We start from the raw sequence: 27,132 nt of genomic DNA on the forward strand, positions 1-27,132 counted from the left end.
TTAATTGGTCAAAGTATATATTTCTTGAAATAAGTAAAAACGATCTACTCTGATTTATTTCTTGATACTACTTCTATCAAGTAAAATGTAATTTAAGATAGTTTAATCAGTTAAGGTAATGTCTCCACTTCAGTTTTCAAAACTATTGAAAACGGTTACAATCTAGGTTTTATTTACTACCACCTTTAGTGATGATCTCTTGGGATGTAGCCTTCCATAAATTCGAAGTTGACCTTTTAAAGATAAAGCAAGTTTTAATGTAAATACGATAAAATGATGACAATTATGAAAGTTAAACAATATGATATTTGTCACTTAGGATACTAAATTGTATATTCTATGTCAGAACAATTGTTTGCTTTTTTTCTTATTCTAAAACTCCGTTTGATAACAATTCTTCTACAAAATTGACAAACTATTTTTATGTTTATCTGTTCACCAAACTTTCAGGATTTTACTATCCGAGTTTAGCAAGTTTAATGGCCAATCGTGTTCAAGTATCTAATCGAAATATCACTTTTGCTGTGATAACTGCCGGTACACATTTGGGGTATGTATTTATTAACATTTTTATGAACCTCAGTTTTTCAATTTGTGGTGTAATAACCTTTAAAATCTTTTAAAAACGTGTTTTATATCAAGTCACTATCAACTACAGACTTCTAGAAAACGGATTAACATGAATATACTCAACTATATACGAGTTCAATTTGCTGAAATGAGGAATCGTTGTGTAATCTATCAATCTTTTTAACAAAATCTGTGTGGTGAGGTAAAGCAGGACTATCCTGTATGTTTATCATTATTGTTATCAATAATAGATTTATTTGATCTCATATATTTAGTACAACTTAAAATTCTCACCACGAACTATTTCAATAAGTTTCTTTCACCAAAAGAAATAAATAAGCATATTGGTGTGAATCAAAATGCTCTTTTAATGCGAGTTGAGGTAGAAGTAGCAATAGTTTTTCCATTGTTTTGAGAAGTGGATTTACTCCTATGGGTCTAGATTTTGCGTTCTTATCTCCAAATACTTTCTTAGCTATTGGAATTATCTTAATCTTTTTCCATATTTCTTCCATCCACTTATTTCTCCTTGCATGTCTTCTGGTAGAACGAGACGTCAATAAATTGGAATCCATGCTCTCAAGCAAATGTTAAAAGCTCTACAATACCTTATCTAGTAAATATACTATTTGACGAATAGATTGTTAGAGCTGACCTAGTCAATAACTTGTGTTCTTAAATATGTTGCTAATTAAAAGTTATACAGATTCTAATCTTATTAAAGAGCATCTGATTTAATTCGGGTTGGTTTATTTACTTATTTCATGCATAAATGTATCCAGTTATTGATTTCTTTTAGTAAGAGAAACTTATTAATATAGTCTATACTGAGAATTCTGTGTTGTACTATGCATATTAGATTAAATAAAGCCATTCATAATAGTTATGTTGATTGTAATAATAATATAAAAATGCTTATAAAATACTTATTTACATAAGATGCAGGTAATTCTGCCAGACTATTTCGTTGAGAACTAGCTGTTAATAATCATTTATTGTTAGTATAAATGTGAACTTGTATGAAATCTTTTAGAATATAATGAAGTGGTTATTTCTATGTGTTATCAAAGATATATATGTGTCTCTAATACTCAGCTACTTACAGTTGAACTTATCTAACCAAATAATTTAGATAGTGAAATGTCATTGCCTAAATATCTTAATTTAGAAGAAGCTGGTCGTTCATTGAGTTCTGGTTATGTTAATGGCTCTGTAACTAATATCAGTTCATGATAATTTCCTCGAAAATGTATCTCGTTTGCGATGGACTTGCTATTAATATGGTTCTCGTCTAATGTTTTCTTAATACAAATATTAAACAATCTGTAGGTGTTAGGAAGAATTTTTTAATGGATATATTTCTGTAAATTTCTCAATTTCACAATTGTTTATACGCAATATTCACTTTTTAAGGGTAATAATGAAGGAATAATCAAATATGTGTAGAAGTAGATTGGAAGAAAGCTACAGGAAATCAAACTAAAACATCCCATCATTCAGCAAACTCATTGACTGTTAGTCTGAGCCTTGGTTGTAGATATAGACTATCTGTTTTATGTTCGTGAAATAACCATAAACATTTGATAGAGACTTTAAATGACGTAGCTCAGAAGTGATCACAATAACACAAATGCATTCCCTCTTTATCTCCCTCTTAATCATGAATCCCAATATCCCTTCATGCATATCTTCCCGCCCCGTCTTTTCAAACCGAATTCACAAGGTTTGAATGTTTTTTCTATCAATGCTGCTACAGTTTCGACCGTTTCTGTAATTTATCTTGTTATTCTCATCTCATCTTGCTAACGTGATGCGGGAACTTGTGTCAACAAATTTGTGTCAGGTTCTACGTTGATTACATCTGACTGACTGATATAATTAAATCTGCAAACTTAGATTACATAACATTAGGCAGACCAATTTCTATTCTTTTCACGGTGTTAATGAATGCTATTTTATTTTGTTTTTATCGGTTTATCGTCTGACATTTTTTTTTTCGAAAATATTTTAATATCACTTGCTTGTCTTTCATTTTTATATCAGAACAATCTTATGTGGTTCATTGGGTTCTTACTTAGCTGAAAATGATGGCTGGCGTACACCGTTTTTCTGGATTGGAATATTATTTTTTGCATGGTCTTTTATTGTCTATTTAATTGTTACCCGTGAATCGAAGAGACTACCCAGATTGCATTTAATCTTACCTAGAATATTAATAAATTCATATTTCATTAACAAAAATGTAACAATAAGTCGGGAAATGAAGTCAGAAAATTGTATTAACATACTGGATGTGAAAGAAAAAATAATGGTTAGTTTAGTAAAATAATTCATTGTAAATTTACTCAAGGTTACTTTTTACAAATTCATTTTTCTCATTTAATGCGATGATAAAATTATAAAAGGAATATGTAAATGACAGTGTAGATGTCTTATGAAGGTACATACTCGCTGTTATTTACTTCCCTAAGGAAGGTTCATACTGATGGAAATCGTAAATAATGAGAAACAGTGGTTGTAAACAACTTAAACTAATGCCAACCATTGTGTATCAATGATCAGGTTAATTACGTCTCATGGTAAAAACAGTTTACTCGGGTTTAGTTTATTTGAGGATTTAAATATATGTTTTATCTGAGGATAATTATATTTTATTTAACAATGGCTTTAATGAAACTCTTAATATGTCCTCACTACTAAAAGTTCGATTTTAGTGCACCCAGATAGTCGTCTGCATACTTAAGGCACTACTAAAATACCTAAATAACTTCAGACTTACTTTATTGAACCAATTTACGTGGACGGGTTTATAAGTATCGTTAACTACTCACCCCTTATGTCACCATCCTTTGTACCTTTTTGATTTAATTCATTTATTGCAAGTCAGTATCAATATTTATTATCAGTGATATTGTGATAAAGAATGTAATGAGCAACAATTTTTTGTTTCTGGGGTTTGGTTTGTATTGTTTAGTAGGTTTATTTCAGCTCAACACTGTGTAGTAATAATCCATCCTGCCTTTTCTAAAGGTGGTTTGAGAATGGAAAATATTATTTCCATTTACAAAAGAGTATTGTGGAGAAATAATTCGAAAGACCAAGCCTTGATGGTGCCTTCTCGCGGCATGGGTGTTATTTACGAAATTGGGAGGGCGAAAAGCGAACGTCCAGCACTTCAACTAGGTTGGTGAATACGGAGGATCCACCCAGTGGAGTTGAAAGACTTTGATTTCAAATCAATAGTGCGCATGGGCTTCAGGATCCTGAAGGAATAAATGACGTATGAACCAATCTTTGGTCACCATGAGACTAAATTTTTTTACGTTGCTCCACTGCCTTGTGGATTAAACCCGTAGGTCAAAGGCTCCGGGCGTGCTTCCCTAATAAAACCACCTGTTTCGGTTTGAACACCCGGACAGTATTCCAGTCCTCACACAAATTAAATGACAAAGTGTAGTGTATATATATATATATAATCATTACTTGCTGAAAACCCATTTACCACGTCTTGAAAGTAATTACATAAGAAGTGTATTCATACATACTATTATTAGTGCTGTAATTATACTCATCTTTCAAAATTATATTCATGTCGGTCTTATCATGATATTGTCTATTTTGTTTCTTATGTAGCCGTCAGAATCAAAATTTGTGTATATAAATCCAAAAAGTGTCGATAATGATTCCCTATCCAGTGTACCCTTACGACCTTTAAACTGGTCTCTTCTTTTCAGACACAAACCATTTTGGTAAGCTATTATAATTTGTTCAAGGTAATGTTTTATACATTGTCCATTCGAATATGTGTAGTAGGGGATTTTCAGTATGATTCTGTAGTAGTGGAAAATTATTGCTGATCTCAAAATACTGAACAAATCTTAGATTTGATATGTGGTTTACTCTCTTACTTTTTTTGCGCAGTAAACTTTATCTCTATATAAGAGCTTTCGTCTAAATTAGAGCGAATAGTTTCACAGTATTTGAAATATATTCAATTCTCATTGGAATTTCTGAAAACTCACTTTTTATTTCGGCTAAATATTTCACGGTATTGATTTGTCAAATATCAAATGTTTTTAGTGTTTACGCAAGAAATATTTTTATTTTGAGGTTCTAGACTTAAAAGTTTAAGCTATTTGGTAGATTTAAAACTATATTTTAAAAATATAGATTTTGGTAAACTGATATATGGATTCTAATTTATTTTCGTATTTGTTTAAATCTTCTGGACTTAATAGCTAAGTGGATATCGTGATGGCGTTTGATGAGAACGGTAATGCATTCGAGTCCCAGAGTAAAAACTAACTCTGGAATACAGGTACATCCATCTGACGAGTCCGACATAGGACAAAACGCGCGTCCTCCATTCCATTGCCAGCCACCATCTATCTTTGCTTATAATGTGCAGATTGTTTAATTATATTATATTCAACGAACTTTGCACAATTCGGTTTTTAGGAAGACAAACCGTAGCAACATAACACTATACAACATAATAATATATATGGGTGTCTTAGAAGCATTGCTCGTATATCCTGGAACTACCGAGTAAGTAATGCAGTTTTTAGGAAACGGGTACTAAGTAAAGATGGCAAATCGATTGATGACGTACTGAAACTTCATCAGTTGAGATGACTGGGACATGTCCAACCACCGACTGCCCGGATGAGCGATGTTTTATGGTGTAGGAGTAGGTTTGAAGAAAGCTAGGGGTGGCCAGGCCAAAACACGGCACAAATCCATGAAGTCACTGACAAGCGGACTGAGCCATGTTGGTAGGTGTAGACTACCTGGTTGGGATCCTCGAGATGATAGCAATCGATGGTTAAAGACCTTGAATGGCATTGCTCAAAATCGTTTGCAGTTGCGAAGTTGCATCCACTCTGTGTTCTACCAAATTCTAGTCTTCTGAATTCTTCATGTCTCTATCTTTTTCTCTTTCCAAATTTATTTCACTGTATTATACTCATTGAATAACATCTTCAAACCCTAATTTTTCGGATTACTGCTTATACTCTTATTACTTCTACCACTATGGGATTTGAATCGACAACTGCATCTCTGTGCTAATGTGGTATGGCAACTCGAACTGATGTACGTTCGTACGAAGTTCTACGTTTTGACTGACTGAGTAATATATATATATATATATATATATATATATATATGTATAACATAGATTACATTTCGAACTTCATTCTCCCTACAGCTGCCTAAAAAAACCCGGGTAGTAGCGCTTAAACGAGTTCAGATTGGAGTACATGAATCTATACTTGATAAATGAGTTGATTTTTCCATTTTTGTTCTTGTGAATTAACGTCTACCTACGTATTAGTTCAAAGGTTACATTTTAGGTCAGATCAGTATTATCATTTTAAGGAACTATATATAAACCTATTTCACTTAACTAAATATAGGCATTTCATAATTTTAATTCATATTATCAGATTCATTATCGACTGTGTTTTAAAGCATATTATTTGTCATGAACTGTCTTACTTCCAAATGCTATAGTGAAGGAGAACACAGGCGGGGACAACCAAATGTATGTGAATACAAAATTATACAATGTCTTCGTAAAATTTGAGAACCATACAATAAATAATTCATTTGCGAAATGTTAATCAATCGTCTGAGACTTGATTCTTCCTTCGTTTCCGCACCAATCATTCTCTGTTTTCGTTCTCTTACATCTATCGACATAAGTAGCACACACCACAATGTTACGAATCACGCTGTAGTGGGGCCCTTCATTTTGACGTCACTTAGATCGAACGGTGTTATCGACGAATTCACTACTTTAGTAGCTCAATGTCCGACTCCAATTGGATCGTATAAACGTTATTGAAATATACATATCGGCTATCCTCGTATATAATTATCTAATTAATCCGCGTTAGTGAATAACGGAATTAATTAAGTCAAATATGAGAATGAATTTCAAATACGTATATTTCATACAATCGCTGATCCAGACAAACGAGCGAAGAAAAGAGAGCGGTTGAGATGTGTGAACCAACTGGATTTAATCAAGCGGTAATCGATATTTGTAGCCGAACAAAATTACGTTACAGACATGTGATGAGTAAGATAAGTTATAAACACACATGCACTCATATAAAAACAGTCAGAGTTGATAAGTGAATAATTAACAAGGTTAAAACGTGACTCAAGGAGAATTGTTAAGTTGACCTGTCCAGAAGCTAGAATAAGTTATGTAGGCCTAACATAGTAACTGACACTATAACGCGGTACCCGTTAGCCATGTGTTAAAATTAATTTTCAGAAAATGTAGCGTTGAGTTTATTGATTCAATATATTTTGATCTCATGGTGGTTTATATTCGAGTATGGATTACTGCATTTCTTTATATCATATTCTTACCATTCTATTGCTTTATCATAGGATACAATTTCAAAATATTTTGTCAAACATGTAATAGCTTGTAATGTATTTGCCTTCTATTGGGACAGTGAACTTGAAATTTACGTTCACTTGTTTGGGATGAAGGCCAAATTTATTGCTCTTATCGATCTCTATTGTTTTTTAACAGAGAGCAACATGTAAATTATTGAGGTGAAGTTAATTCCTCGTCTGGGCCAAATTCATGCAACGTTATCTTACGACATTACACAGTGACTTAAGTGTTAAGAAATGAGTTATAAATGTCTATGTCTATTTTCTGCGTGATTATTTTGATAGGCTTTTATTGACTTTGTCATAGCGAATAATTTTGTATACTTCTTAGTTGTATAATCTTTAGTGGAATTCTGACTGTATCCACACTTACGACTGATTGACTAAAAAACAGTTTGTGAAAATCACATGAATTTAAAAGTTTTAACTGGTTTGAGTTTATTTCACTGTATAGTTCTAAACAAAACTCGTAAAAAGCAAATAAAATTAAGTTGTCATTAGGGTAACTGTTTTTTTAACAGATTAACATTGGCTTTGTAATTATTTAAAAGTAGATAGTATTGTACTACTGAATTATTTTATCATGGAATTAATCATAATTGCCCTTCTTTGACCGTACTAGGATCTAACCCGTATATTTTATATCTCATAGTTAGTGCATTCATTATCATATCACGATATATTATGATCTTCATCTTTTATCATCGATACTGGTTATTTCACTTCATGTGGTTGGATTCTATCCATCCGAATATAATCATTTATTTTGGTAAATTTGTCTTGACAGTAACATAAGTTTAATTACTTTATTAATCTCAGGTCTATCTATGATAATCTACAACAAAGTGGGAACTTATAAAAATAGAGAATGGTTATATTGCTAGACCTTAAAGCAGCATATTCGTTGGTCACTACTATTCGGTCATACGTATCTTCAAGCCACTCCTCGTGTATCTTGGGATAATGGAGTTTGAAATTCTCAGGTTAGACACTGAGTACTGTGTAATAATGGCAAGTCGATTGATGTGATACTGAATATTTATCGTCTGAGATACTTAGGACATGTATTACGTATCCCCATCTGCCTACCTCGATGCTCGATAATGGTTGGTTTAGGAGTGGGTTCGAAATTTGATAGCGGAAGACAAACGAAAATATAGCGTCTGTTCATGATTTCACTAACTGTTGTGCTGAGTCATGTAGATAACTGCAGATTACCTGATTGAGGTTTGGGTGATTTTCATAATCAGTGACATAGCTCAAAATCGTTCACAATGGCGTCGCTACATCCACCTTTTAAATGTACGTATAAATAATTCATATGATTCACTTTGCATAGATATATTTTATTTGAAACTTTTTCCGTAAAAAATGTGCTTGATATCTGTTTAAAGGTACTGTCAAAACATGTACCACTTGGTTTTTATTACTTAAAGGATTTCTGAAGTACATGGATCACCTCATTGTCTTCCCGTTAGTCAACCAGCCAACCATTAGAAGCGTAGAAGCTATCACATATGCCCATCGGTTCAAGTTGCCACGCAATAATAAATCAATACGATGGAATTGTTAAGATTAATGTCACATTAGCAAACGTAGTAACAGTATTACTGTTGGTAGGAAACATTAAAGATAGATAGTACGATTCTATGAGAAAGGATGAGTTCACGGAATGAAAAGTACAGGAATATTTTAGATCTCGAACGTTTAAGAGAATTTCACATATTATTTATTTAAACACATAAACATTAGTACAAAAAGGCACGATTCTATGAGACAAAATGAGTTCACGGAATAAGAAGTACAGGAATATTTTAGATCTCGGATGTTTGAGAGAATTTCACATATCATTTATTTAAACACATAAACATTGATACTAAAAGGCACCAATATATATATATATATATATGCGCCACACAATAAAAATAAGATTGTGAGGAGATAGAGAAAACAAGGTGAGTATAATAAAATCTACGGAAAGACCACGTGGCCTCTATTCTAAGCCATTTCTCATAAATCGTAAACGAACGTGTCGCACTATCTCTAGAACTGTCAACCAGGGAGTCGTGTAGGTTCAACAGAAGCCAGTCGTGTACAGCTTTCTTCCATACTAAGACATGTCATACACTTACCACCTTCTCTCTTCCAATCAGTTCCGGTGTCGTCATATAATTCACGATGTGGAATTCGCTGGTATCTTATTCTTAGTATATATTCAAGGCACCGAAGTCAGTGTTTCACGACAGTGATACCTAATGAACCGTCGTTACCGTACCTGAACACGTGTTGGCGAACCTCTGCATTACTAAAACGATTTTGTGTCTTTCCTTTTGTCGGCGGTCCTTCGTAGACAACGATGATCAAACAGAGTCACTCGACATCCTCAGTACGGAGAGGTCAGGTTTTACAGGCATAGAGAGAATCGCTCTCACGAACGTGCTGTAAATCCAACCTAGTAAAGCCAGAGTAACATCACGAAGGCGCCAAAATGGCCCAGATTAACATAAGCCGCTCTGGCTTCTATTATTCGTGAATCGATCCAGTCATTCACGCCACTAGCACTTACGCAGCTTCTCAGATACACGAATTTCTCGACTATGTCTTACTGCTTACTACCCAGGGTTAGTGCATACACAGGGTCCTACCAGTCTTGTAAAAGTACTTTGCACTTAAAAAGCAAAGAATTTATACATTTGCACCATTGCTGCTGAATCTGATTCATGGCACTTGACGTCTCCAATCATTGGTTATGATAATCGTTTGTGCTCTAAGCGGATAATTCACATTAACCAACATATCACAGTGCAATAGTCAGTGACTGACTTCCTGAACTGATTGTAGTCATTCATAAAAAATAAGAACAAAACACTTATGTGCATTGAATAGCGGCGGGAGGTGCAATAGATAAATGGGTATGAGTAAACATCAAAATTATACTGAGGGTTACAATATCCATCTGTTGGTGATCCAATTAAGTCTGCTTGTATCGACTTCAAACCGATTTTAAATTGACAGGCGTTTATAGTAAAATACTGTTGGCTCCTTGGTCTGTCCACTGTCTCTCTAGTTAGATATGCTGATAGATTTGTCTCAGAGCTGGTTAATGGCCTTATTGCCCTAGGTTACTTGAAATAACCTTGGGAGTGCGAATGGGTAAATTCCACTTATGTCCAACTATCCTTGAGAGCAGAAAAACGATCTTGTTCGTCGACTAATGACTTGCTTAGGGAATTCTGCTTGACAAGAGAAGATGAAATTATGAGAGCAGAATCCACCATGTTCCCATAACTGAAGTAGAAATGTACATGTCTAAATATATGAATAGTTGAATCACGGCACTCAGTAAATGAGAATATCTAATTTATGCTAAAATCGATTAATGAAAATATAAAAAATAGCATCTTAGGCTCATGTTCAGATTACAATATATTTAAAGTAAAAGAAGGTATAACATTAGGTTATTGATTAAACGAAAGCTAATGATCATGGTTATAAAGCAGATACATAAACTAAGTGCCAGTAATTACTGATAATGAATGAAGCTGAATAATGTCTCTAAAAGTAGCCTTCACAATTTGTTATTTTTTCACAATAAATAAGATTGTTCACTTATTAAGTTGAATATAATAAACATGTTCTTTAGATTAGGTGAATTAGTTTGTCAGCAAGAGAACAATGATGATTATCATAAAAAGATATAAATATTACATCAGCTATTATACGATAATAATTGATGGAAGAGAAATGTATAAATTTGTTGACAGTTATTCCGATTGGATGCGGTGAAATTCTATGGGATCTAGATTGACTTCCAGCTCTCATTCGTATATATATATATATATATAGAGAGAGAGAGAGAGACTGTCGTTGAATCATTTCTACATAGTTTTGTGTATCAAATTTTCAGTCAGTCATTTAGAGGCTAAAGATTCTTTCACATTCACTACAATTTGAAAATGTATTTAATGACGCTCTACACGCATTAATTATAAAATACTCAAAAATCAATAGAATGGAATTGTAGTCAGCCTAATGCTCTTTATTGGTTCTAATAAAAATATAAAGTTCTTAACAAACTTATGACAGCAAATATGTTTCTTGTAAATGTAAATCATATCATACTAGTAGTCAACTCATAGTAGAACGACTGATTGTATTATTTTTTATAGACAATAGCAAGTCACCATCCTAACTGAATTTGTATTTATTCTCATACTATTATAATGAATTTAATTTCAGTTTTCTACGATTTTTTTTCTGTCATTTTATTTGTTTATATTATCGATCATATAATGATCTTTTTGATGACCTGCTCAATTCCGCGGTTCACTTTTATTTTCTTTCGATTATACGATACATTTTTCTGTTTTCTTAATTTGTTGAACTGAATAGTTATGTATTTTAATAGTTAATGTACTCCAAAGCTCTTATATAAATGCTTACAATTTATTGCATACTTAAATACTATTACACTCATCACGATAGTCGATATTTTTTCCTCCTTATACCGTGTTCTTATTAGAAACCAGTGAAGATTGCATTTGAATTGACTAATCAAATATTTGTTATGAGTTGGCAACAGATGTTATCGTACAAAAGATTGTTTCCAAAAATTGTGTACAAATATAAAAAGGAATAGTGGTTAACCTGTAGTGCCGTGCTTCGTTAATCGTTTACCTTGATAACCGTTATAATACTAATCTTAACGGTGCATAATATCAGAAGGCAAAGGGAAGCGGCAACTACATTTTTATTGATAATTGATGCAGACCAGAAAGTTGTAAGCACATGAGCAAGTGTAAACAAGCGAAGCATACGTGACACGTATTGGAGATGGCTGGGAAGCCAACTCGAGAGTGAAGCAAAAGTGATGCGTATTGGAGATGGCGGGGAAGCCAACTTGTTTTAAGCAAGCGTTAATTAATATTTATAGCCAGATAAAAATGAATGACAGACATATGATGAATAGGATACGAAGTATGCATACACATACGCTCATATAAAATAGTAGTCAAGGTTAATAAGCGAATAATTAACAAGATCAAAATGTGACTCATAATATATGGGTGAATTGGCTTGGCCAGAAGCTAGAATAAAGTATATGGGCTTAACATATAGACTGATACTACAAACCACTGTTGCAAATCTTTTTCACAGATTTTAATATGAACTGGATGAATGTATATTATAGGGGAACTTGTTGGAGTATTGATTATATGTCATGCGCATTCTTCCTTGTAATTACCAGTGTTTATTAACTGATCTTATGTTATAGTTCAATACAAATGTTCTAAACAGTTTGTGAGGACCTATGATAATAATCAGAAGAAGAACATGTGTCAAAATGACCACGGAAACAAATGAAATCAAACGACTCAGTAAGAGCAGATGAAAAACATCCAATTTCTATAGCTAAGCGCATGTTTGAAACAGGTTATAAGGATGATCTTAACTCAGCCTATGCGATTTTTAAAAAAAAAGTGCTTAAGAGCGTATACTAAGGTTTACTGTAGCTTCAGTGATACAAATATTCAAGCACCCCTTCCATGTGTATTCGTGGAAAGATTTTGTCCTTAACAGAAACATACTCTAGTAATAGTGTTTTATTATTCAACTTGGCGAGCTTCATATTTTGTTTTCCTCAACATTATTTTTCTTTTACCTTCTGATTTGTCTAGTTAACCTTTTATTCTTCATACTTAAAGTTCTTAACAGACTGTTCAAAATGTATTGTGTTAATCATTGTTCTAATAATCTTCGTCTACTTATGAAATTATCCAAGCTAATTATTATGTCAGTAACGTATTGTTTATTGCCATTTTTATTGATTTTTGACCCAACTTAGTATGTATTTGTTATATATAATAATAATAATTAATATTATTATTAATTGATGGCTTTATTCAATATTATATTATTTGTACAATACAGAATTCTTAGCACAAAATATCTCAACAGGTTTCCGTTTCTTATTTGTTGATCGATCCTGACGATAAATATTGAGTGACTCCAAGTCATATGTTAGCATTTCAGGAATCGACATCTGAGTAATGCTCATTCTTTCAATGTGTATTCCCAGCCACCACGATTTCTCTGGCTGTACTTTATTGTAACTTGTACAGTGAAAGGTCGTAAACCTTTCATAAACGTCCCTGAATGGGTTATGCGATTAATAGACGTGATGTGTTAAAACAAATAAAAACACAACTCGTTGAAATATGTAGATGGCAGGAACAGGTTTGTTATATCCTAGCGAAGATTAAATTATGGATATCTTCTAAGATCTATTAATGGACTAATATTATACATATATTCTTATTGTATAACTATTGAGTAACTATATTATGTTTATTTATGTTTCCTTTATTTTAAGCTTTCTTTTTCTCTATAGACTATTATTATACGATTTACTATTCTCAAGTCATACCCAGTTTACTAATTACACTTTCTCCCAATCACAGCCACTTTTTGCCCCGATCCTGTACAATTGTTATTTTTTTATTTTATGGTATGATGTGGTCTGGTTTGCTTGTATATAAACCAAATATGTCTGGAATAAATGATTAATTTAGTAGAAGCTGATATTGACTTTCTGGACTCAATAGGCGGGGCTAGTCAGGAAAAGAACCAATAAGGGCACTAGGCTGCTCATACAGGTTATACGTCACTGTTGTGGCACCGTGTTAAGATTGTATAAGTCGTGTTCTGATTGGCGCGTAAATCACTTGATAAATTAACTGGCTACACGTCACAACAAAGTTGCCCAGATTTTCCACTCTGAAACTTTGGACACCTAGTTATATATCCTTTTCAAATTGTCCTAGTTCACAACACTTATTTTTTATCACATACTTTATTGTTGTTCACTTTTCATATTTGTTTATAGGGTTATGCTTTTGGCTAATTTCGTTCATAATAATACATTTTATATTATCCTCAACTGGTGTCCTTCCTATTTCCACGATAATTATCCCGATGCAAGAGTAAGTGAGATTTCAGTTCATGATAGTAGTTGTTTGTGTGTGTACTTTGATTTATTTTTTAGTCTGTTCACAAATGTTAACATTTGTACTGTTGATTTTTTGATTAATTGTCAACATAGTATTTCACAATTAAGAACATGGTATTCAGTGTCAAATATTAGTTTTTGATTAAAGTTGAAAAAGCATGAAAATTGATTCATTTCCTAGCCAATGAAATGCACTTATCCTTTAGGTCACTTCTGATTGGCTGTCCATATCAGTTTTCTCTTAGTTTCTTAATTTCCCTTTGTTAAACAATAACAACAAAGATTATACGGCTCTGAATATGAAATAAGCATTCATTTCGTTGTTTGCTACTCTTACTCCACACAAAGATCCACATTATTGTGATATTGATAAAAAAAGGTGACCAAATATGTAATTTCGTATAAATCATATAAAAAAATAGTTTAGTTTACTTGGTAAACAATAGTTCTGATTACTTTATACAATCATATGTGTTTAATTCATTATGAGAATAAAAATTAACAGAATAGATTGTTACCGGTAATCATGCCACAGTGAACATTTGGAAATTGTGGTTAATAGATTTACTGGTCGAAATGATAAGGTTGGTTATAATTTACGATTATTGGTATTATTTCGCTGTTTTATTTTCGTAAATAATCATAATTATCCTTCGCACATGTTTCATACCAAATCACATTTGTAAAACCATTACATTGATGAAAATATTGTACGTTTGTTTAAGATTTAAAGCACTATATAAAATTAATTTCATTCAAATCATGAGCCGCTCAATATTAGACTACTATTGAAGACATGGAAACACTGGACATCTATTTCGTCCCTAGTATAAGATTTAATGGTGGTTGAACATTGGCCGGTTCATGATTTCAGTGAAATTCAACAATCTTCACAACCCTATATTGATAATAAGATCAGTTTACTTATTGTTTTGTTTTACAGAGGTTTATCAAGAAAACTAGTACAATAATTGTTTACTATTATTTTATTTTTACAAATTAGTCCTTGTCTCTAATTGAATTGTTTATCTTTCAGAGTTGGGTTTTCAATATGGTTCCATGGCTAATTATATTCCCATCTGTTTTATTAGCTGGTGCCTTAGCGGATCACTGGATGAAAGCTGGTAATTATGTTATATTTTTGTCATAGAATTCTCTTGATCATTTTGTTGACGTTTCTCGACCAGCGGTAGCTCCCTGTATTTAAAGTTGCTTCATATGCCGTTCATTAGTTCAGCAGCATCGTGATTCGCTTTTCATTCTCACTTTCCGTGACTAAGAGCCCTGTTTAAGCCTAAAAGGGGTTCGTTTTCGTCCGCTTCAGGGCTAATGAGACTCCCAAGATAAGTGGAGTGATCGAGTTTTCAACTTCTTCGCTCTACATAATCAGTTTAAGCGTTGATGCAGACTACTGCTTAATCGATATTTTGTATAGGGTTCTAATGCCCTGGTACGGCCGAGAGTGGAGAGAGAGTCAGCTCTCCCTCTCGAAATGCTGTCACATGACTGCGTGCATACAGCTCACTGCCAGGGAAGTCCTACTCACTGCCTTCTAGTAGCATTGCTGTAGTATACAAAATTGAGAGCACAAAAAGCCGGAATAGTGGACACAGAGTGTCCACCTAGGGTAGTTGGGAGACCCTTATCTCAAACCAATGGTGCACATGGGCTTCAGTATCCTGAAGGAACAAATGGCGTATGAACCAATCGTTGGTCATCATGTGACTGCATCTCCTTACGATGCTCCACTGCCATGTGGATTAAACCCGTAGGTCAAAGGCTCCGGGCGTGCTTCCCGAATAAAACCACCTGTTTCGGTTTGAACACCCGGACAGTATTCCAGTCCTCACACAAATTAAATGACAAAGTGTAGCGTATATATATTTGGTGCCTTCTTGTACCAATGTTTATGTGTTCCAATAAATAAATTTAAATAGGGTTCATACAGCACAGTCCGAATTGTAAAATTAACAAATTAAGAAACAAGTATCAAATTTACCATGATTCATTCATATTTAAACTTTTCATACATTCAGATATCCATTTAGTTATGTTTCAAGGATTATGGTATTAAAAACCTTATCAACTTGTCTACACTTAATTTATTTTAACATTTTCGTAGGTGTATCTGTAACAATAGTGAGGAAAATAATCACCGTGAGTTCGTACACATATTGCCGTAATGTTTTGTTGTATAATATATTGATTTTTGTAAATTCTATACGATTGACTAAGCTAGCGCTTAACAGAAAACACGAGAAAAATATTGGAAACCAAAGAGAAAGAGAGAGCACGTATTTACTGAAAACATAATTTATCACAAGCATATTACTAAGTTATCGTCATACTGTTTGATAATGACCTACTTGTACAAATAAATTTTCACACTGTGTCAATGAGAAACTGTAACCTATGGAATCAACTATCTTGGGACTGAAACTATAACTCACCAATGGTGCATTACCAATTTACTAAAGTTGAAAATTCGGGTTTTTTTAAATCCCACAATGATATTTCACAATTATGTTGCTTATTTTCAGATTCATTGGGTGTTGTTTTGAATTCATATTATATCATGTGTGTATGCTCCTCTAAAACACGAAATAAAAAGCTACCTGGTTCGTTTTCCAACTGATTCTCCAAAGGAAATCAGTTTATAGTTTAAAAGACGAAACATTTTCAATTATATTTATATATGTTCAGAGAATATTATCGTTTACTGTTTCGGATATTCAAATAAGAATGGTTGAGAGATATAGTGTAAAACATAGTAACATCGTTAGTGATAACTATCACACTAAAATTGTAGTTCATAGTTGGTTACCTAGATTCGTTAACGATTATTGAGTAGTCATATTAGGATAAAAAAACTTCGGTTTCAAATTAACCTGACTGTGCTAACAATGATTAACGAAATTGTTCCAAGATAATCCTAACGGATCAAATTTCAATGGTGCTTTTCCTTTTACTCCAACGATGCGGTGAATGTAGACCGAATAACCTCAAAAAATACATAATATTTTAAACGATTGATCTTGGCTCAGTAGTTTATGTGTTAGGAACTTAGATTGAACATAAAAAGTCCCAGGCTCAATCTTTCACGAGATCCTGGACCCACACTTCAGAGGAATCCCATACTATTATGAAATATATTGTCCAATGTTCCCTGGTTTTCAGCGCTTGTCTAACTAAGGTTAATTGTTGATGTGCGCTCTGAGACTCAAAAACGTCTATAAACTATCTATGCACGAATAATAATCATCTGTTCACTGATAACGAGAGGTAATTCTCGGAGCTCTGATGGAAAAACCGTCAGAAGCAAAGTTCAACCGTGCGTGTATAGTAAAAGTAGCTAGTAGTTGAAATGTTTTTAAAATTTGTATCAAGTTCTTTTTTGTATGATTTATAAATTCTAAGGGCGTTAAATGCTCGAAATCATAAGCTGATGACAGTGTGGATAACCAATGTACAATCGAGCATTTCTTTTTAACAATTGGTTTCGTCGTCTCTGGTTTTTTCTTCGATCCTCCAATAATATGCATACTAATTTTATTTCTATATTTTACAGACAATTGTTCTTTTAGGTTCATCTTTATTTCTTATCATCTTATCATCTCTGGATAATTACTATGGATCACTAATTTGTATGGCTTTTGCATTAGCCTGCTTAGGCTTTCATTGCAGTGGTGTACTGTTAAATCCTCAAGACATGGCTCCCAATCATAGTGGTCAGTTATATGGTAGGTTTTGTTTTCGTTTGCTATCTTCCTGCAAAAAGTATGTAGAAATTACTCTTCAATATTTAAATGTTCATACATTTCTTTTTGTCAATAAACTCGTGATCTGTTTGCAGTTGGTTTAAACAATTAGACTATAATTGGTAGATGATTTTTGTAGTAGTTGTAAACTAGTTATTGTACTTATAAAAACCAAGAAGTTTTTGATTGCTGTTTCGCTCTGTTGTGAGACTCATCAGTACACACCTACGATCTCATCAAGAACTGAGTGTAATACCTGTCGGCCCACACTTTGTTTCAGTCAGTTCACGGTGTAATATGATGATCATCCAATTCAACGGATAATGGCTATTTAACTTCCTTATGTTTAAACTATACAAGCACGGCTTTTCCCTCGAACTTCTTAACTCATTTCGGAGCTAGTCTCTAGTGCGCACACGTTTATATTATGGTTGTTAATTTTTATGGGGATAGTTTTGATCTTTAGAAATAACATCATATGGCGTCCCACTGAATACTAGGTATCGCTGTTCACAGACCTTTCGTCCCAGTGTGCCACTCACTGCTGCGAACCCCAACCCTTCCGTTTCTGCGGCGGGATTTTCGGACCGAGAATTCGGATTCAAGTGGTCTATATTTTCATCTCCAGCATTCATAATTCTCATTCGGATAAAAATTTGTGTTCATACTTCTCAGTTATATAATTTTCCATCGTTTCATTTCTGTTGGTTTTTTATTCATAACAGGAATTATGGCTACCGTTGGTACATTTCCAGGATTTGCAGGTGTCTATATGGTTGGTTATATATTAGAAGCTACAAACCAATGGTCTGTGATCTTTATAATGACTGCTCTCATCAGTATTGTGGGTTGGGTTGGATATGTGTTGTATGGATCATCAGAAATTCTCTTTTAAGTCATAATTTCCTTGAAATATCAATATTTATGTTTCTTTATAATACAAACAATAGTGATTTTGAATTGTTACTTTTATTCTTACATCATATTTACATATCAAATCTGTACAAATCGACAAACTTAAAGTGAGGTGATAACTTACATATCTTAGATATTTTCAATAATTTATGTATATTTCATGTGTTTATTGGTTTGAATATGCAGTCGTCTGTCGAATAGTTAGAGAAAAGAAACCTTCGTGCATTTTTTGTGTATGATACTTTCTCTTAGTAAGACATTCTTACACATCATCGAGTGAACTGTTTCAATTTCGATGATCCGCATAAATTGAAAACTCCTACCTTTTTTTAAATGTTAGTATAGACCTTGTGCCTAATTCGTTCATGTGATACACTATATTTTGTAACTGATTTGATTTACTTTTGTTTTATACTATTGTCTGTGTTGGCTAATTTTAACTGTAGAGATCACTTGAAGTTATTGGAGTTTTTTGACAATGAAAAATAATATCTTATGTTGTTTTACAGTTTGTTTAATAAAGATCAACACGAGGATTTTTGCAATTGTAGACTTTGGTGATTAATCTAAAGTCGATTATTCTTGTCAATTCTCCTATTTAATTGTTAAGATTTGTCTTTAATAAATTTCATTTTTACATAATCATTTGTGTGGTATTTGCTCATTAAATCTTCATTGTCGTTGAGAATTTCATAATGTAACTGATGCAAATATTTCAAATCTCTTTCTGTTGATATGGTAATTCCCTTCACAGCTAGTAATACGTTTTCTAGTGACAACAGAACTGTATGTATATTAGCACTACCTAGAGAATTTCCGTAAATAAATGTTTGTCGTTAATCTTTTAGCCATTATATTTTTTGCAGTAGGTTGTTACTATGTGTGCGACTTCAGTGGGTTGATTTTCTATTCACTGATATTTCCTAATAAGCTTTTGTTGTTGTAGTGTTTTGAAAAATATACTTTAGTAGATTTCTACCGTGTAGATGTAACATCTTAACGTTCTGAATAGGTTTTAAGTACTATCTAGTTTGTTTGTTCTTGTTATATCTAGAGCTTTGATTCTTTTTAAGCCGCGTACTACTAGACTACTTGAACGATCGAACTCGCAACGTCGCAAGGGAGAAGACTAGTAAGTAGGAAGTTTATTCCCCAAAACAGTGTCAAAATATAGTACAGAAATCTCATGTATTTATAGTTTTTGGTTGAAAGTAAATCATCATTTCGGACAACCAATAGGCACATAGGGGGTCATTCTTATCCATCCAATAAGGAAGCTACACGTCGACATTCTAGAATATCCCCCAGCAGTGATTGGGTGGAATGTCTCCTGCTCTATCTGGGCTTCTTAAGGGTTCCTAAAGTTAACCAACGAGCCATCCTTACAGTTCTATCACACATTTTGAATCCTTATACAAGTTTTGTTTAAGATGTAACAATCAATTTCTGTCACATCCTTGCTATTATTACACACATCATAACTCTGTTTGTTTGACCTATCCTTTTATGTTTAACATGAAGTGGAAAGTAATTTGTTTTATTTATTTTGACCACTTGAGTTCAGTGTATATTGATAGATGAATTGGAGCGTTCTTTGGAGGCACCTATGCACTTTTATATACTCCGTAAATGTTTGGTTAGTATGTTTTTACATTTTTTTTCAGGCATAGATACCCAATATTACACATCGCTATGTATTACTAAATGCATGTAAGATTACCCAAAAATTAGGTGAATTTTCGAAATATGTTAGCAAGTTTTTCAAATACTGTTTGCTATGTTTTACAATCGTACATCTAGTCTGTGTTTCCTCACTTTTGTTATGGTATATTGAGTTTATGTGTTAGTTATGTGAAATTTAGGCGTTTTCATAGCTTGTCATGACTTCATTATATTACTTTACTTGCATGTTTAGCAATAAAGTGATCTTTCGCCAAAAGGAGAACGAAGAGTTAGAGGTTATAACCCGGTATAAAATGAGGTGAATAGTAAAGACGGTTGATGTTATGCTCGAATATACTAAGACTACATTAGCAACATTTGCTTCTAAAGGAATGGCGTATCTACTATATGGATTCATCCGGTCATTCATACTCGACGGACAGCCTCTATTAAATGATACAATATTAATAATCTGAAGAAATTGGACATTAAAAAATATAACGCATATGAAGAAATGCATTCATTACTGCAAAAGAGACATAGAGCTTGCTAATGAATAACTGACATTCTCTTCGAGCTTGACGTGACATTGTTGATCTCCCACCAATAACCGGAAACATTCACCTTTCCATTACCATATTGAAATATTAGGACGCTCCCAAGAATACTGCATGTTCATCTTGTTGTTAGACAACTATAACAACATATCTGGTCATATTAAGATTGAAACACTACAGTAGGTCTGAATGTCTCAATCAACTACTCTCTTCCTAGTCGTAACGACCGAATTGCCAATATTCAGTTTGAACAAGGAACTAACGAACCAAAATTTATCCGATGAAACCAGACTACATTCTCCTGTATAGCGTACGAAGAGTTTTTGAGTTACTCGTATTAAATTATATCAGAACACAAACTTTGTGATTAATTTAAACGGTTCAAATTTACTAAGGAGAATAAATTATATCAAAAGTACGAAACACCTCAAAAGGTATAGCCTGTGCTATGCAATCAAGGGTTTCTCTAACACGAATTAGCGTGCTAAAACAATATAAGAAATAGGTAATACAAAAGAATTCAATATCTGAGAATCAGTTAAATTATTCCCAACAGGGTGGGATCAGATATCTGCCTGCATGGATCCCAGCAATCCTTCCAAGAGAACAGCCAAAGGTTAAGAGTCACACACTAAACCACTCCGTGACCTTGAGCTCAGTCAAACGTCACATAATAAGAGCTCGGAGGAGGAAGACTGAAGAATGCAAAGTTTGGTTAAAAGTGATCTGGATAAAGGTTCAAATACACGGCAGGTAGAAAAAGTGATTAAATGACAGTACTGTCCATCGAAATGCTGTGGAGGGATTTTCAACTTTTTATTTCTGTTACACTAATTGCTTCAGCTGGAACATACACACCCACTCTCTTTGAAAAACAGGATTTGTGCATAAGATACTGGATGCAGGCGAACATCTCAGTTTTTATTGTCTTTCAATTTCTGTTCACCTATAGCATATATATTCACTTTTCTCTGCTATTATTTGGTGAAGCCTATATCTCACCTACTTCCTCCTTAAATTATCTCACATTTTAGATTTTAATATAATGAATAGCATTCACAGCCATAGCGTTGCCACCAGTACCTATACCATAACCACAAGCGCGACTAGCACAGCTAGAGGTCTTAATTCAGAGGTTACAAACAAATAGACAATCCCCGTTTCTGGCAACAGGACTATAAAAAAGCTAAAGGCGACACCAGGAAAAGAACCTCAAGCTATTATGTACAACATGGATCACTCAACTCAAACGTTTTACTTAATGTTCCAGTTTTGGAGAATAGCGCATTAAAAAATAGAATTGCCTCTGTGTAATGATTTGAAGTATTTGAATCATAGTATGAACTAGTAATCCCAGCAATCACATAGTTTAATCAAGAAGTATTAGATATGCACGAACGAATGCACTGTATTTGGAATTCAAAATCAAAACAGTCATCAATACAAAGAAATCATTGATTCCTATAAACACCACATTCTGATAAAGAACAATGGGACATATACTGTGCGGTGCAAGGAAAGGTTATCACTTCAGCCAAGCAATACTGTGTGAAGGCTGAGACGTAGCAAAGGTGAGCCCTCTCCACTGAGGGTAACTTTAGGTTCAACACACGTTACAGAATAAATTTTACTGACGTCCCAGAAAACATCGGCTAAGCGATCCTCTTAAATCTGAGTTGGACACGGCAAGTCATGAGCCACAAGGGATGCTGGAAGATCTGAAAATACGCGAGAACCAACCAGCATGGTGGTTCGTGGGGTGCCTGAGCTAGTAGTTGATAGTTGTGATGAAGCTCACGAACACGATATGCAACAGTGGCGTTGGGTATTACATGGTATAGACCTTCACATCACCACAATAATTAGCGTGTTCAAGCTACTTCGTCCTTTACACATCATGATCATTAAGTCTCTTCTGGTGGTTGTGAACTTCAGAAACCGAGGAAACTTAACTGAGACCCTTCAGGCTTGGTAGAGCTTGAAGAGTGACCTCTTCAGTCACGTCAGATGTGAGAGCCAATCTAAATCAATAGAGCAACATAAGGGCCGAATAGAACATAACTAGATGCCGGTTGACCTTGATTAATAACCCAAATTATAGATCACAGAGAACACGGTTTTGCTAGTTGGACAGGCTACACAGCCAAAACCCTACAGCGTCCAGTATAATGTTCAAACCAGGTTTGGGTGAAGAATAACTGTCGGGTAAAAGTGTAGTAACTCTTGCACCTCAATCGAAATCAGAGCAAGGTGATTGGGGTAACAACGGTTCTAAATTTCATCATAAATACAAATGTACAATTTTACCTAAACGAATATTACCACTCAGTTATTCAACCAATAATTGTTCCCACAATATTCGATCTAAATTACAATAAATAGACAAATTGATAAGAAATATAAGGAAATTACCGAACGCTGCAAAAAATAAGTGTTATTCTATCCTTTCTGGATAGATCAAGTAAAATTCTGTTCAAGAGTTTGCTTTATAACACAAAGTGTTTTCAATTCTGAGAAAGTGTTCCAATTCACAACCAAAATGCAAGATCCCGGTCAAATGAAGCAACACAATCAAAGAGGAAACAATCAATATGGCTGCCGCCGGGATAAAATATCAATTCAAACAATATCGATACAGTTCAAGAAGAAACATAGAAACCCAGTGAAAGCGACAGCAAAAGTGAGAAAACTATTATGAAATGAAACATTGCAATCTCAAATGGTATCAAAAAGATTAACAATATTTACAAATAAAGAAACCATTAGAAGGAAGTTGCAAATGTATACATGGAGGGATTTTCACACACGAAACCTTCAAAATGGATCTTACATCCAGTTCTCACGGAACTTGCTCACACAGTTTAAACAACAATTTGCTTAAAAACCAGTTGACTCATGCTCCTGTAGAGGAGCATTAGGTGATGAGACAAACCATCATATGTCTCTTTAGCAACGTGAGAAAACCAAAGGGTTAAATGGGAGAAATCTAAAACATTTCTGTCGCCCGACACCATGGATGAAGTAGTGAGCTTGCAAGACATGACACTTTTCGGATACGGTAAGGAACACAAAATAGGTGGAGTGATGATACATATTATCAAGTATCTCAAAGCCGTAACACCACACACTACCAAATTAACTGAGGTGACGGAATCATACTGGTGTTGCTTCAATGTGAACAGTACAGAGTACTTGATTAGAAGAAAATCCCACCCTCCTAATAGTCCTGACACCCCAGAAGATGAAATTACTGGCGATAGTAAAGCTATCACGCCCGGGGTTTGAACAAATTCTACGATTGCAGACTCCAACACCTGGGATTACCACGGTTGAGCAGCAGGCGAATAATATGTGGTCTGATATCGGGATGCTACCCTGTCACTAGCATTTTATCAGAAGACCATACCTATGCTTCTTGAAGGGCATTTGGGAGATCGCACATCAAATAGCAAACAGTTATGTACCCCCTCACTTTCTTTTTAAGAATTATCCCCCATATGAAATGCTCTCTCAGGCTAAGTGACCACAGTCATTTCTCTGAATGGCATTTACAAAAATACTACTAATACAATTTCATCCTTGAGGTTACGTGATTATGGCCTTTTAATTTCTTGATGACGTTTTTTCATTCGATATGATCTGGTCTTTTCGATTTTTCGGTGAAGAATATTTATGTGGAAAAATTTACAGGCCCAATAACTGGCTGCTTGTTGGTAGACCAGTAAATTTTCATTTAAATTAATATTGAGAGTAAGTCTGCTTCAGTGAGTGGTTAAAGATCCAGTTTCTGACTCTTAATATTGTGGTGGACGTTTACCCTCTGAATTTTTTTGAGGAATTGGACCTACTTTTCTCCTCGAACGAATTCTCATCCGACAATTTTAATACACGCTTATTGATATCTGTAAAGCACGTGAAGCGAAAATACTTAGAGATACAGAAATCGATAATGTCATTCTATGTGATCAGAGTGTGAAAATCGAGTTGTCATCTTAATACGACTTATGAAGTTCATTATTATTATTACTCTTCATATGACTAACGTTTTAATGAGGTTTGTATATAGTTTACAACAGTTGAAATGGGAAAGCATGTCCGTTATATATATATATATATATATATATATATATATAATTCATGTGACGATCATTCAGAGTATCCGACTAAACAAAAACTGATCCAGTGATAGAAAAACCGTTTAAAATGACGGTGAGTGGACCAATGAAAATATGAGAATACCTTAACCCATTTAGTACTTCAAAACGGATAAAAATAATGAGTTAAAAGGACACAAAAACAAATGCATAAACAATATATGTTACTGGTCGTTAGGAAGCAGTGCTGGTTCACAGTTTCAGATATATATCCACAATTTCGAAAATATGAAAAAGTAATGAGAGAAAATACTTACAAACTAAGTTTTTCTCTATCAGCCCCACAACGACATCGAAGTTGTGTCCAGATTCAAAGTTCCATCAGCTAGGGAAGAAACAGTGATACTAAAGGAATCATTCGCTCAAATTTCTTAGTCCTGATTCTACTGTTACTTTCAGGGACGGTTAAAAAGCGAAGATTGGGGCGAAATGTAAAATAATTAGGAATTTAACTCCCAAATGAACCTATGCTTAGAATTGTAATCTAGGGCCATATTGAAGCTCAGAAATATTCGGTTGATCTATGCGAGACATAAAAACGGTGACTGTATGTTTGTGATCGACAGTCACAGGCCTTATTGGGTCGATACAAGCATTTGCCAACGCAACTGTAGAATGTCTGTGATATACTGGCATTTTTGCCTGCATATGCTTTTGGTATACGTAAGAAGATTAACCCTCGCAGGTGAGCTTAATCAATCACAAGGAATAATTCACATAGTTCATCATATTCTCGGACACTGGGGTCCATGGAAGATAGTTAGTAGTTAATAACTACTACTTAAGAGTCATCATTAATTAGTCAGGCTTCCAGTTCCTCTAATGATTATTTTTGTGAAGTATTCTTTGCGATAAATAACATGTCTCGAAATATAAGAATTTGTATAGACGTACACTATGAAAAGTTCATTGTGCCGTATGTTTTATTCAACTGTATGTGGAGCTTGTAAACTTAATTTTCTGTATCAAATGTTATTTTTCCTTTACTGGTAGTATTGATTCATCAGTAAGCTTCTTAGAAATTTTTATTTTCATCTTCACGATTTTGTGAAAAGTTATATCGGTAGTCTTAACTGATATTTTGTCGTGAAAGTTAGAAACAGCTTAATGTTTGCTTAACAGCTACTCTTTTCATTAAAAAAACTTGGTGTCTTTAACACTGCCTTTCTCTCTCTATCATCAGTACGTATGCTATCAAATAGCTCACTATAGATCAACAGGCAAATGTGAAAGCTTCTGAGGCTCGAGAAATACTTCTGAGACTTGTTCCTATCAATAGGTCACGAATCAAACGTGATGTAAGGCACAAAATTTTCGGTCCTCTATCTTCTTAATCTCCAGTGAACTACTGCGACTGCCTAAGTCATCGACATTATTGTTTGCAGATGGCGTCAAAATCTGGAGAACAATAAGTAGTGAGGTTGATCATTTTGATCTCCAGGTTGACCTATACGGACTAGTTGGATTGCCTCATATTTGGGGCTTAGAAGTTAATACTAGGTAGATTGTGGTATTAAACATTAGACACGACAATATTTACTAGTATATTATCAACGATGCATCGCTTCCGTGCGTGTAGTAATACAAAGACTTATCAGTGAAAGTAAGTGACGACACTTCGTGAGAATGAATTGTATCAACACTATTAGTGATCACTTTAAAGTAGAAGCTAAAGCTCCACTGAAAAACAAACTGCAGAGATAAACTCAGGATCACTGACCTACTGTAATAAATTGTGAATGGTGTAGACTGATGTACAAGAACATCTGAACAAATTATCTGTTGAAGTCCGGTCAACTTCGTTATTTTTATAAATCAGTACGATATATTTACCGTACGTATACCGTGCAAAGAATTTATACTCGCAGAATTCTTTGACTTTTGTATTTCGTTCAGAACAGTCTCGCAATTGTACTTGTTAGTAAATTGTCGCGATGGCATAATATCTTTAGAAATTCTTACTAAATCATGCAACATCTCGATGATATCACTTTCATTACTTAGAGGATGAATTCTGTCACACGCACTTACTTACTTACGCCTGTTACCGCTCATCGAGGAGTATAGTCCGCTCACCAGCATTCTCCATC

General features: G+C 34.0%; 1 protein-coding gene across 1 annotated transcript in view; it reads left to right on the top strand.

Moving 5' to 3' along the window:
- Smp_171630 (putative sodium-dependent phosphate transporter) overlaps positions 1 to 19,309 on the top strand; it is a 28,153-nt gene extending 8,844 nt beyond the window's left edge. The window contains exons 4-11 of the mRNA XM_018799995.1: positions 451 to 550; positions 2,614 to 2,735; positions 4,211 to 4,319; positions 13,874 to 13,970; positions 15,033 to 15,120; positions 16,119 to 16,153; positions 17,565 to 17,736; positions 18,480 to 19,309. Of these exons, the coding sequence (XP_018653853.1) occupies positions 451 to 550; positions 2,614 to 2,735; positions 4,211 to 4,319; positions 13,874 to 13,970; positions 15,033 to 15,120; positions 16,119 to 16,153; positions 17,565 to 17,736; positions 18,480 to 18,649 (893 nt within the window). The 3' untranslated portion in view covers positions 18,650 to 19,309. The remainder of the gene's footprint in view (positions 1 to 450; positions 551 to 2,613; positions 2,736 to 4,210; positions 4,320 to 13,873; positions 13,971 to 15,032; positions 15,121 to 16,118; positions 16,154 to 17,564; positions 17,737 to 18,479) is intronic.
- Positions 19,310 to 27,132: the final 7,823 nt, after the last annotated feature.

This window comes from Schistosoma mansoni, chromosome W (genome assembly GCF_000237925.1).
Source record: "Schistosoma mansoni strain Puerto Rico chromosome W, complete genome".
NCBI lineage: Eukaryota > Metazoa > Platyhelminthes > Trematoda > Strigeidida > Schistosomatidae > Schistosoma > Schistosoma mansoni.